Source organism: Trachurus trachurus (assembly GCF_905171665.1).
Source record: "Trachurus trachurus genome assembly, chromosome: 13".
NCBI classification, from domain to species: Eukaryota; Metazoa; Chordata; class Actinopteri; order Carangiformes; family Carangidae; genus Trachurus; species Trachurus trachurus.
Genome location: NC_139892.1, coordinates 24,644,926 through 24,658,892, shown reverse-complemented (window position 1 = coordinate 24,658,892; position 13,967 = coordinate 24,644,926). Strand labels below are relative to the sequence as shown.

Sequence of the window (13,967 nt, the reverse complement as noted above, 5' to 3'; positions counted from 1 at the left end):
CACCACCACAACCACCCCCTCCTGGCCATCATAGCGTCCTCTTTAGTCATCATTAGTCATTTAAAGGAATGCACCCGGGAGAAGAGGAATCAATGTGTCAACAGCTGGACAAATGACTAGGTGACCTGCAATGTTTCATAAAAGAAGCAAGGTTTAATTTACAGTTTTACTAAATGTACATTTGTTTTTAAAAAGTGTCATTATACACAATAAATACAATACAAAATTAATCTGTAATACTATACTTCAAATTCTCTCATGGTCTTTTTGTACATTATTATTGTTCCTTTTTTTCCATCTCAATGCTTGTGCTTGTGTTTGAATTGTCCACCAGGCTTAAAAAAAAAAAAAACACACACAAAGAGGAGGAGGAGGCAGGGATACAGTTGAAGAAACAAACAGACTGAGAACACAGAAAATCAACAGTTAAAACTGGCCTGCCCCCTGCTGACTAAAACGCATAAAGTCTTAACCGGCATTGTAGGCAACGAGGGGGGGGCAGCAGGTGTGTATGGAGGCGTTGTCTAAAAACTATAACATGGAAAGTCACCTGACATCAGAAACAGAAAAATAACTGAACTTCATTACATGTTCATTTACATCAAACCTCACAATTTTCCAAATTATTTTCTCAGTGTTTTCTATTTTAAATGCACATAATGTCTATGTGAAATGCAGGTATAATGGAGGATGAGGTTACTTGATTTTACCAATTGAAGACAAAGAGCAGCTGCTTGTGAGCAGCAAAGTACAGTGTCTGAATTCATTTTACTGTCTGAAGACATTTCATCTTGATAAAAGGGCTGGGCTGTGTCATTTTAGCAGGTGCTGTTTGCATCAGAAGGGCAGCATTATCTTTGTGGTAAGAGGATTACATTTGGTTGATAAAAGGAAACAATGTGTGTATTATGACCTTTTACAGCCTCTCAGCTGCAGGTAACCAGGTGAATGAAGGTTGCCGTCTTCTGAACTGTTAAAACAAGCTGCCTGATGCTCATCGAGACACCGTTTAAACCAGGAGATGAACCGGTGTGGACTGGTGCTCCGGCCACACTAAGGAATGTATGAACAGTGAATGAGAAAGAAAGAAAAAGTTATGAGATGAAAAAGGAAAGAAAAAAAGAGAACAGCAACCTCTGACAATTTCTTGTTTCTCAAGCTTGGCTGACAGAACACATACAAAAACGGCAGGCATCATCAAGTCTGCAACTAACAAGAGACAGTTTTTACCTTAGACCACACTCACACTTATTCCACCACAGGTCTACTTCAGGCTGTAAATGACAAAGAAATGTCTGGACAATTCAAATGGACAAACAAAGCCAACGCAGCTTGGCAGAGTAGTACAGTGATACTGTTTTCACAGTGTCCCCCCCTTCCCCTGCCTTGAAATCTGTCTCTTAGTTCCCCCATGTCAGTCCGGCCTGGGGCTGAGGGGCTGTTATCTGCTTTGAGTCTGGGGCACCAGGCTGCCATTGTGGCCACGGCCACCGACCTGAGGGTGCTGGGCCAAGGAGGACGACGAGGAAGCAGAGGAGGGAGGCGGGACTGAGGGTCTGTGTGACGAAGCTGCCGAGCCCCCCGCGCGCTGGCTTTGGTGTTGATGGGACCTGCTGTGGCCCCCTTTGATGTGGTGCCCGCGGGCAGAGGGCTCCTGCTGCAGGTTGAGGATGCTGTCGATGGCGCACTGGAGGTGCTCGTTCAGAGAGTCGTCCGGAGGGCTACCGCTGGAGAAGCTGGCGTTATCCATGTCGGGGGAGTCTGATTTGCAGCGTTTGGCAGGAAGTAAAGAGTCTCGTGTGAAGGAGGACTCTGGGGAGGGGGGCCCAGGGGCATGCTGGTCCATTCTGAAAGTCCCGCCTACCCTGTGTCTATTTTTCCCGCCCGCCCTCTTGTATTTACTTACATCTGTCTCTTGGTCTGTGTGCTCCTCCACTCTCTCCTTTGCCCCGTCCTTGTCCAGTAGCTGTGGGAGGTGATGGTGTTGCGTGGCTTTGATGCCGCGGTTGAACACCTCGTCCACTTCGTCCAGCCCCTGCATTGCACTCGCCAAACGGCCCGTTTCGTGGCTCGACTCTGTGTGAGTGTGTGACGCCTCCCTGCCTCTTTTCTCCACCTTCACACTGGCTATCACTGTCCGCTCTGAGGGAGGAGATGAGGCCGCGTGCCTGGGGGGTGACGGCGTGGGTCTGGGGTAGGACAGACTTTCGTCTCCTCCCCCGGGGACGCCAGGTCTGACGCGGGGGCTAATGTTTTCCCGGTAGGTTTTCCGAAGGGGGAGGCGACAGGTCGTGGGCGAGGGGTTGGCAGTGGAGGCAGGATTGTGTTTGACCCCACCCATACCATGATGATCCAATGTCCCATTCATCTGAGTGGAGGAGGAAGAGGAGGAGGAGGAGGAGGAGGACACTGATGACCAAGTATGAGAGGAAGAGGTAGAGGAAGATGGGGCTGCATTGGGAGGAGCGTTACCTCTCAGTGGTGGGTTACACTGAGTGGTTGCTATGGTGACTGATGAGGCAGAAGAAGCTGTGCATACAGGAGACTGAGTTCTGATGACTGTAGTGGGAGGAGTCGATAAAGGTTGGGGCTTTGGATGTGGAGCGACAGCTTCAGGCTGAGGCTGAGGCTGGGACGTGGACTGGCTGCTCTGCTGAGGTTGCGGTGTGTGTACTGGGTCTAGCGCGGTGTTGTGAACCACCTTACTGAACCCTGTCTGATCCTGCTTGATCTTCAGCTTCAAGCCAATTCTCCTGCGAGCCTCGTACGTCTTCATAGGCGGCTTGCTGGTTCTCTGCGGGAGGGCGTCGTCGTCGTCCGCTGCTTGAGAGTTGAAGGACGAGGATGAGAAGGAGGAGGCCGCTGCTGCCGGAGCACGGCTGAAGGAGGAGCTCTGGCTGGTGGGCTCGACCACCGGCTTGCCTGCTGCTGCAGCTGGAGGTGGTGGACAGCTGCTGGACCAAGACACCGAGGCTCCTCCTCCTCCCTGCTTTATTACCAGTTTGGTAGGGGGAAAGTGGGTGACAGAGGGGGTGGCAGGAGGGGGAGGAGGAGGAAGAGCAGGGGCGGGGGCAGGGGCAGGTACTGGAGCGGGGACAGGGACAGGGACAGGGAGAGGAGCTGGGGCCGGGGCCGGGGCTTGAACTGGGGTGGGTGCAGGAGGAGGGTTCGGGGTGATGTTTGGAAGCGGGGCAGGAGCAGGAGCAGCAGGTGTCGGAGCAGGGGCAGCAGCGGTTGCACCTCCACTCGCTGAGGTGTGCTCAACAGGGGGCCTCTCTTGGGATGAAACTACACTCTCCAACATGCGCGCGTTGGCTACAAACTCCTCTGAAATGAAACAAACACAATCACATCATTAGCATAGAATTTAAATGAAGACAACTGCAAGACGGCTCCATATGACAGACAGCGGCACGGCACCTGGTCTCTCCTTGGCCAGAATTCTGTCCTGATTCAACGCAATCTTCTCCTCCTGAATGAACATCCGATCGATCATCACCATCTCTGCCGAGGGGCCCAGTCTCTGCTCAGGTTCAAACGCCAAAAATCATCAGGTCAATATCAACTCAGGGGCAAAGGGGACGACAAGATGGCTTTTGTTTAGGAAGCTGGTTTTATAAACTTACTTTTGACTCTGCAAAGAGCAAGTGGCGATATTTATCCAGCATGGCCTGGGTCCTTTTCAGCAGCTGGCAGGAGACCTTCTCAAATTCATCATCCACTGCGCACAAGAGAACCAAGAATTGTGAAGACTTTCAATTTAGGACAGGCTGCTAAACTGTATATTACCTGCACCAAAGGCCTGGAGTTTGTTACCTCTTTGATAGTCTTGAGAGGAGTTGGCAGTTCCCTGGTAGAGATGGTAAGGCAGCAGTCTGTGCAGTGTGTCCTCAAAAGAGTGGAAAGGAGCACTGTAGTTTGGGTGAAGCACTGAACCCTGCTGTTTCCTCAGCTGTTCTAGCATCCTGCAATGAGACATGTGTAGAGAAACACTATTCTTTTAAAAAAAAATTGGCATTTTAAACAGTTCAAATTATTATTAAAACATACACATCACACACCTGGCTTCTTTGCTGGGCTCTGCGCTGAAAGGCATCTTCATTGTTGTTGTCTGTGATGTAAGAGAGTAAACCCAAAATGTAAAAACCTTGAGAGTGAAGCATGACAGGCAGTCTCTTCCTGACATCCTGACACTGTACCTGAGTTTGTGCTGGAGCTGGGGGCTGTGGAGCAGGCATTTGAGTCAGACTAGCTCCTAACACCTGTATCTGCATTCCTCCTTTCCCCAGAGTCATCCCTCCAACTGAGCTGATCACTCCTGGCTTTGGCTGAACCTGTGGGGAAATTTAGTTCAGAACCTTTAAGTATAGAAACCGACAAAACCCTTAAAAAAAATCACAATTTAAAACATTTTGAAATTGAAGTGTTGAATTGTTAGAAAATGTAGAATAGCTAACACAATAATATGCATTACGCCCCCATTTCTTCAAGAGCAACTGGCTGCAATCAATGTGACCTACCTGTGCAGGCTGGGTAAGGCTGGCAGGAGTGACAGTCTGATTCACCATTGCTCCAGCTGGCCCTTGGGCTCCTGAGAATACCTGTAAGTCACTTGATGCTAAAATAAGACACAACAAAATCATTACAAAGGAAAGTAGTTCAAGGAGTGCTCAGCGTCCTGTCTTTTTGCATCATTAACGGTAAATGGTGTCTCACCTGTAGCAGGGGTTTTGACAAGCACTGACATCGGTTTCAGCACAGAGGGCAGCTGAGCAGGTGTACCAGTGCTGGCTGTTGATGTAATCACAGCTTTATCAACAGGCACATCTTGCTGAGAACTGAACTGACTGGCGGCTTGAGGCTGAGGCTGAGCAGACTGCTTGGACTGCAGCAGGATGTTCTGCTGGACCTGAAAACACAGCAGGACAGTTTGTTTACATGTTCAACTCCAGATGAATCGATCTGGCTGACATCAGATGAGTTCTGAATCATGCTGACGAGATCATTACATATTGAATCACTGGGAGTACACCTGTCACAATTATTACATAATTATTAATAATAATAATAATAATAATTAATTGATTGCAATTTTTTGAGCTGACTGCAATTATTTGGCATACTCGACGACTTGATGAGCATCTATTGACATTAGCATTGTGGATTAAGTTGCAAAGCCGGAAGCCAAACAGAAATGAACATTGTATTTCTATGTTCAATGCCAATAAACGTCTCTTCTTCGCCATAAGTATGTGTATTATTTAACTCTGTATAGGCTTGTACTATTTAGTGGCATGAAATGGTCAGAAAAATACAATTAAATTACTAAACACAATTATTTGTGTGACAATTAATCATCAACTAAAATTCCAAGACTGTGTTTGGTCAGGTAAAATATGACACAAACAGACCACAAATGCAAAAGCACTGTGATACTGCAGAGATGCCCCGGGCCTACAAGACATGTTCTACAGATCTAAAGGAAAAGCATGTTTGGTACAAGCTTCAACAAAAATCACATCATCGTCATCTTGGTATTTTTTCATAGTCAATAAAATGTAAAAAATACCTATTCCACCTGAAACTGTGACTGACGTTGCAATTGCAATAACTTCGAAAATAGTTGCAATCTGACTTTTTCCCTGCATATCATTCAGCCCACCATTTAACCCTTTCTACAGCACACAAAGGTATTACAAATATACACTGAAGAGCACCAGAGGTAGAGATTAAGAGACAAAGACAACTGACACCCATGCAATCTTGCGAGTAAAAAACAACAACAACTGATATACATACTAAGAGCTACATCAGTGAGATGAAACACAGGACAAAAAATGTAATAACTAAATAAATAAAAACACATGCACGGGCAGTTTGAAGAGATTCAGCTGCTCAAGCATGGGAAGGTAATAGAGGAGTTGGGTCAAAATACATAAGATGGTTTTACTGGCAAGAAAGCTTCATTAAAGATAATGTAGATGTAAACTGGGACAATACCTGGTGCAGCTTATCCAGCAACTGTTTCTGCTGAGGTGAGGGCTGGGTGATGCCTGACAGGGTCTGAATTTGCGCTCCCACTAATTGCAGGTGGTGCTGCTGCTCCGCTGTCAGGCCCGGGATGGGAACCTGGGTTTTCACTACAGCAGGAGTGGAAGTGCTGACGGGAGGTGCAGTGAACTGGTGCTGTGCAGGCGGCGCAGCAGGAGGCTTAGGTGACTGTGACACAGGAGGCATATCTTGTTGATAGGGGGCTGGCTGAGAGGCCGGCCGCGGCTGAGTCTGAAGCTGAACTTGAATGTGAGCCTGCTGGAGCTGAGTCTGCTGCAGCTGGCCTTGTGCAGCCGGTTGGGGAGACTCTGCGATTTGGTTATGGACAATAAAGAGCTGGGGGTGGGACGAGGGCGTGCACGAGCGGGAGGGAGTCTGAGACTGTGGCTGAGGCTGAGACGGAGGACGTGACTGCTGCTGATGGTGTGGTGACTGGATCTGCTGGCTCAGCGTGAGAGGAGACTGAGAAGGCTGTGGACTGTCTGCCACTGGGGGTGCTGTGGTGTGAGTGGTCAAGGCTGTTGACGGGGACATGCCCTGGATCTTCAGGGGCTGCTGGTGTCCACTGGAGGGTACCTGGAGAAGTGGAATCACAATGAATTGACATGCTTATCTGATTCACAAACACTATCTGAACACAAGAGGAAACTGGGATATTAAGCACAAAGAGAAAAATAAATAAATCAAACACACAAAATGTTCTACATGCACTACGTCTACATTTCTACATGCATGCAGTCCATACAAAATGTGATTGTAGTACATGGTTTAAAGATTTGATTCTAGATACAAAGTAGGGCTGGGCGATATGACTATATCACAGATTTAATTAGGAAATATTAAAGACATGAATAATTATTATGACATAGCAAAAGTGTTCACAATCATATGTAAAATACTTCACATGATGTTTACGACAATGAAAATGATCTACTGGCTATTTTTTGCACATTGCATAAGACAAATAAACACCTCAGTAACTAATTTTGTAGAGGTTATGTCACACTAATCATACTCATTATCTCAAAACACTGAAAATTATTCCACAGAGATATGGAATTATCGCCCAGCCCCAATACAAAATTACACAAACGTGGATAAAACACCAAACAATACAAAAGCCAAGTGTTAGACTTTAAAATCGAGTAGCTGCTTAAGTAAAAGTAAGAGAAGCCCAATGGTTTTTCTTTTTTTTTTTTGAGGAGGAGGAGGAGGAGGAGGAGGATTACATACAAAAAAGGGGAGCAATGATCATCTAGTGAGCTGAAAAGACGCTGACAAAAGCAAGAAGTAAAGATCTGCTGGCCTGTGATGGTTAAGTAATAGGTGATCCAAACACTAGAGGGACAGGAGGCAGGGGAGCATGTCATTTTGGTCTGGGGATCATTACAGTGGTCAGATTAGGGGTTACACGGGGTAGTGGCACTGTAAGCACACACACGTCTTAATGAGATGTGAGCTGAGAGGTGTGGATCAATTGATCAGTCATTGGTCAGTAATGTGGAAGATGAAGGTGAGCTGATCAAATTTGATTGAGCGAGGTGAGTTGGTTGAATCAGTGTTAGTAAAAAGGATAAAGAGGATGCACCTGGCACCTTGGTAGTTCTTCTATTAAGCATGAGCATGGTTTTTGTATTCTGTTACACAATACATAGCTGAATGAAAAAATACCAAATTAGTTCAACAATTAACTTTAGTTAAAAAATCAACAACTGGTATTTGATTACCAGTCCCAAATTAAAGTTAACTATCAAAATAGCACAGAGGCTTAAACACGATACATATGAGCTACTGGAATGATCATGCCTTTACGTAATAACGAAGCGATGTTAGAGACGAACAGAAGCTGCAAGCAAATGAGTAATTTTTTGCTATAGGGATTGCACAGCAACAGTGAGAGCCATGATGGAAGCAATGAGTAATGCAGGAGAGGAGAAGAGAGCAGTGATGGGGAAAGGTAAGATACCCTAACGTCGTGGCGGCAGCAGCAGCAAGTGGGTGGGGCTTAACATAAAGGGGCATTTCTACCTGCTTTACCACTGCTGTCATGTGGGAGGGGCCAGGGGAAGGACTGTGGCTCTGACCCACCCAAGAGTCAGTTAATTGGCTGTCATGGACAGCGGGGGCCAGAGCAGTGATGTTGTTGCTGCTGACGATTACAGACGCTGGTACGCCCACAGAGGGGGTTGACTCATTCTCTGTTTGATGCTGCTGCTCCTGATAGGAGTACATTTACCATTTCAGGACGAGGGAGGGGAGGAGGAAGGGGATTGGAGGGAAGGGGAGTAAAATAGTAAACCAAAGAAGTCAGACCAACATATCACTCCGTGCATGTTATTTGATATTTAAGACAATGTTAAACTGGATGTAATTGAAGCCAAAGTGCAGAGAGTGGCGCACTGACCTGTTGCAGGAACATCTGCAGCGACTCCTGGCTCAAGATCATGCTGGAGCCCTGGTTGGTGAGCAGTAACCTCCCTGGACTGTGCTGAGCCTGAGGGGGGACCAGCCCCACTGCTGTGACAGAGGAAGAGGTGGACACAGACATGGACGGAGAAGAGGAGGGTACTGTGATAGCTGCAGACACAGAGGAAGCCGGTTGCATGGCCAGGATAGAGGACTGCGGCACATGCTGCTGAGTGGGATGAGCAGCCTGGTCTGTGGTGCTACCTAGCACAGCAACGCACTCCCCCGGCTGGCCTTGAGCCATGGTCGCTGCTCCTGTGCTGCCGCTGCTGCTGTTGTTGTTGGGGACTCCACCTGGCTGAGGCTGCAGGGCCGGCTGAAGTGTGACGGCCGGGCTCAGCCCCTCCACCTGGCTCAGCATGGTTAGGGAGTTCTGGATCGGCATACCCTGTATGACTGTCTGGGCGTGACCTGAGACAGTGTGGGTCTGCGTCTGGCTTTGAGTCTGAGCCAATGAGACAGGCATCTGAAAGAGGGTGGGTGTGCCCATCTGGCCGGGCTGGAGCTGAATGGGCGCAGAGAGGATGTGGGCCGCCCCGGGGTGGCCCTGTGAAGTCAACACCTGACCCAAGTTGATGTTCTGGTTTGCAGTTAAAATCTGGTTCGCAATGAGCTGTCCACCAGGACCCTGGCTGGTTATGATGTGACCCCCAGGGTGCTGGGTCAGGATCTGCCCGCCCGCCTGCAGCTGTGGCAGGAGAAACTGGTGATTTTGACCTTGCAGGACTGTCTGAGGGGGTAGAACGATGCTGCCTGATTGATTTAACAAGTGTACACTGAGGGGCTTGCCAGATGGTTGTGCTCCTTGTTGCTTGAATAGGGTTTGTTGAAACTGCGCGCCTTGTGTTGTAGCTTGAGTACTCAGGACAACATTAGAGCCTGCCTTTCCTGTCAGGAAGGCTACATTCTGAGCAGCAGAAACTGGAATTTGCTGCAGCCCCAGAGCCTTGTGGGCATCGTTTTGCAGGGGTTGGGGTGCTTGCTGCGGCTGCTGCTGCGGCTGCTGCTGTTTGAAGAGTTTCGTTTGGATGGCTCCCCCCTGAGGGGGTTTAGGCTGAATGGGTGTTGGTGTGCGCTGGATGATCACGTTCTGCATGATTTGGCCTTGAGTTTGTGTCTGAGCTCCAATTCCTGAACTTAGAGGGTTGTTGCCAAAGCCCACAAGGCCAGCAGGAGCCGTCATTGTAACACCACTGCTGCTGTTTGTGCTGCTGACACAAACAGCCGGTCCATTTAAAGCTGGAGATCCCAAAGTGGCTTTGTTACCTTGGATCACAAGTCCACCTCCTGAGCCTCCAAGCCCCGCCTGGGAACCAGCACCTGATACGTCTGGCCCAGACTGATGCAGCTGGTAACCACCCATGGCTTTGGCCAGGATTGGCTGCCCAGACTGATTGATAGTCATGACTGTGGGCTGACCCACAACCTGAATCTGTCCGATACCCAAATGTCCAGACTGACTCCCGTTAGGAAGAGCTTGGAGACTTGAAATGGATTGAAGCGTCACATTTCCCAGGCCCACAGGCTGCATAAAGGGCTGAACACTAATGGCCTTGTTCATGACCTGGGACTGGAGCTGAAGGCCCTGCTGAGCGAGCACTGACCCCAGCATGTCGGCTGTGGCATTGGGGGGAGTAGCAGTGGTGCTTGGCGCCGACCCAGGGAAAATTGCCGCTGCTCCCCCAACACCAACGCCTATGCCTACACCAACGGCGGCACCTCCGGCCCCAGAGAGGCTGGCGTCAGGCAGCGTCTGAACCACCTGTGTAAGGCCTGGAATCCCAAAGGAGCCCAGGTCCAGCTCGGCCTCTGCCTCCTGTAAGCTCTGCTCTGTGATGTTGGCTTCAGCCAAGCTCTGCTGTAGGATGTCACACGGCTCGTGATTTGTCCCAATGCCATTGCTTCCACCTTCACCACCTGGGGATCCTCCCAATATGTCTTCATCCTCCAGGAAGTCCAGGTCAACACTGACTCTGGGCAGGCCTGTCGGCTCGCTGGCCGACAGCTGGACTGCAGGCTGGACCTCTGGAACATGGCCCTTAAAGAGAAAGACAACGGAGAGAAGTGAAACCCGGTGATGGGTTCTGTTTTGATGGCTGGATGTAGAAGTGATGGCGAGGAGTACAACAGAGTTAAGGCAGAACTGCAGACATGAAAACCCCATAAAAACCTCTTGTCACATCGCAGAAAATCAAAGCTCGTAGACTGTAAGTATGTTAGTGGAAAGGGGAGGGTATTTGGGGATGCATGCTACACAGACGGATAGCAAACAGGAGGAGGAGGTGGAGGATTGGGGGATTTTACTCACCCCAGTGGTAGAGAAGAACGAGCTGGAGGGGTCACTCGAACCATCCAAAAGGTCGTCAGTGTCCAACTACAGACACACCCACCCAGGATAGGATAGACAGAAACCCAAGGCACCCAAACCAGCAGGCAAAAGCCACCAGGACAAAGAAACATACAGACCATCAAACGGAGGAGAAGGGCAAGGAAAGGACAGAACCCAGAGAACCCAGATTGTAAAGAACCAGCGAAAAGATAAGCGACGGGGGGTGGGGGTTGGGGAGGGGGCAAAATGACAGGAATAACACAGAGTTGGGAAGTGTTAGTATTAGCATTTCTCATTTTGTGAATTAGCCTAATATAGGGGAAGCCAGGGTGAAACCATACATAGTGCAATCAAAAAGAAAAGACAACCATTAAGCAGAGAAAGCAGTAAAAATAATAAAAAAAATAAGTAAATGAAAGTGAATGATTTCAGTGTACATCAACCCTAATAAGTGACTCAAGCACGTAGTCACACAAGCTCTGACAAAAACACGCACAACTCACACTCCTCATCACATCAATAACAAACCCATTTTTTAAAACTAGAAATCACAAGCCCAACAGATGTGACATCTTTAACATTTTTTGTTTTTTTTCTCTGTTACTCACATGGGTCTCAGATCCATGAAGAAAGTCATTGAGAGCTTCTGGGTCACTGCAAAAGAAAACAATGTGATTCACAACGGGACGAAAGAGACGACTGAACAGACTGTTACAATATCAAGCTGGTCCAATACTTCTTCAACAATGACTTACCAAATTACATCTAGAAGGCACCTGCCGTCTTCATCATCCATGACAACTGTTGAAGAGGAAAAGGGGTTTTAAGACCACAAGTAATTCATTTAATTATCAATACACTCATAAAAACAGCATAAACAAAATATGACTAATTTTAATTCATTTTTATAATATATGTACATACTAATAATTCTGTTGTAGTGTTATTACAACAACACTGTCTTATTTCAGCTGGATATTTAGTGACAGTTTGAGTGTTGATTTATAGTTGTTCTTCACATGTGCAAGACAGTCACAGAAACACTTTTTAAAAATATACTGTTTGAGACTGCATTTTCAGCCACTCTAATTTATGTCCAAAATAACTAATAATTAATTTTGATGAAGCATTTTAAGGACTTACAGATAGAAACGGGTAGTACATGTTTGGTTCAATGCAACATCAGTCTAAATACCAGCTCCAAACCGTGCTCTTTGTTTTGTTTTTAGTGTATAAATTAACCACATTATCTACTCAAAACATTACATCACCTAATACTGTCAGACATCTAGTAAGCTGCGAATCTACTCTGAATAAAGCAAACACAGAAGCAACTGTTTTTATATACATATATAAAAAGGTTGTTGCACTCCAGATCAAGCAGATGTTTGCCTCACATCGAGAAACAGCGGATGGAAATAGACAACAAACTGAAAACGCGCGGTTTTCACACACAGCCCTGGGAAAGATTAAGAGTGCGGGCTGTCGGGGACTGAATCCACCACAAGTAAAGGCTCAACGACTGTGCACAACAACACTTTCAATAACACCGTCACTGCTAGTCGCCAGATAAAGCAAGCGAGCATATTACCGTGGTTAAAGAGGGGACGCATCCCCGGTTGCCGCTCTAAAAACGCAGCGGAACGTAGCCATTACTCGGTCAGAGCAGAGCCAGTGCGCAGGATATGAATGGGGGCACTGCAAGCGGCTAGCTCAATGCTAGCTGGTGTTTTCAAAGAGCTTTCCATGCATATTTTGCCAAGTCGTCACAACACGTCTTATTTAACCACTACGCGACTGTCTTAAGGCTTTATTTTAATAAAACGATTGATTCCGGGAAACCCGTTTCACCCCTATTTCACGCATTTTCATGCATCTGGGTTGAATTTCGTTAGCTAAGCTAGCTAGCCTGCTAAGCCAAGCAGCAGCAGCAGCTATCAACAATATTCAGACGTACTAAGGCTAGCTTGAGCCTTTGACATTCAAAACAAACCACCGACTGACACATTTTTAACACTCGTATCGTACAGCGGCGCCTCGATTCAATCGAGAAAGGGCAGTATTGTTTGCTTAGAGGTGTAAACGTAATTGCGTGGCGAGCTATCTGTCTCCTCTTGCAAGCAAAATATGAGTTAATGTAGGAATAGTCTTGGATGAGGGGGGTATGCTTGGGAATTTCGGTGGAAAATGACCATGTTTGCCGGCTCCTGCAGCGGCGTGGCGTGTCGATGACGGTAGCGGTGCAGCTTGCGGGTTGTCCGCAGTGCATAAATACCGCAGCTTTGTTAGAGATATTCGTGTAAATAGAGAAAAATGCTGTTTTGTAACAAACTCACCCGAGACGATAGAGGTGCAGGCAGCGCGGGGTCTCCAGGACAGCCTCGCACGGGCTGCTGTACAGGACCCAACTACAGGCAGGAAACAGCAGACTTCCGTTTTGCCTGATTGAAATCTATGGCTCCCCTGCTCAGCTCCTTATCGACATCCATTCTCACTACAGGCTCGAGTGCGAGGTTTAGCTTTCTCCCTCCAGTGAAGCTGCTCCGCTGCTCTGTTACTATAAGGATTGGGCAACAACAACAAAAAGTAATAGTACAGGAATGTGTGTGTTGTAACCAAAAAAAACGGGTGTCATCATGAGGGAAAAATTAGAAAACATTGGTGCATCCGATACGAAAGCGGACCAAATTGTTCGTTTAGTACTTGCAAAGTGTTTACAATAGATAGATAGATAGATAGATAGATAGATAGATAGATAGATAGATAGATAGATAAATAAGATGCTTTTATCCTACCTATACCAGGATTCATGATTTTTTTAATATATGCTTGAACAGGGATATTTTATGTGGGACAATAGGGGCGGAACAAACCTATTCCATAACGCTGTGAAATGTTATTGTCATTACAAAAGATCACAATTGTTACAAAATTGTGCAATAATGTCACAAAATGTCCATCAAGTAGGCTAAGTGCTTTGTAATCAGCAGAGAACTTCTAATATATCAATAGACTGGCTCTGTCATAAGGCTGTTGGTAACTCAGCTGTATCTAGTCCTAACATCAAAAACAGAACAGTTGATGATACAAATCCCTGAACAGACTGGGGTGTGTAGGCGGA

At 47.1% G+C, this 13,967-nt stretch overlaps 1 protein-coding gene across 2 annotated transcripts; it reads right to left on the bottom strand.

The window, feature by feature from the left end:
- Positions 1-267: 267 nt before the first annotated feature.
- bicra (BRD4 interacting chromatin remodeling complex associated protein) lies at positions 268-13,489 on the bottom strand. 2 transcript variants are annotated; one of them, XM_083985535.1, is made up of 15 exons: positions 13,183-13,489; positions 11,602-11,647; positions 11,455-11,500; positions 10,826-10,891; positions 8,456-10,555; positions 8,080-8,268; positions 6,001-6,627; positions 4,717-4,909; positions 4,521-4,618; positions 4,200-4,334; positions 4,062-4,111; positions 3,817-3,965; positions 3,627-3,721; positions 3,421-3,523; positions 268-3,327 (listed from the first exon to the last, which is right to left on the bottom strand). In XM_083985535.1, exons 2-15 carry the CDS (start codon positions 11,640-11,642, stop codon positions 1,442-1,444), a joined length of 5,778 nt encoding a protein of 1,925 aa, XP_083841661.1. In that variant the 5' UTR covers positions 11,643-11,647; positions 13,183-13,489; the 3' UTR covers positions 268-1,441. The 2 variants fall into 2 exon arrangements, with proteins under 2 accessions (XP_083841661.1, XP_083841662.1); XM_083985536.1 differs by lacking the exon at positions 10,826-10,891 and having other exon boundaries at positions 3,421-3,526.
- Between the last annotated feature and the right edge of the window lie 478 nt (positions 13,490-13,967).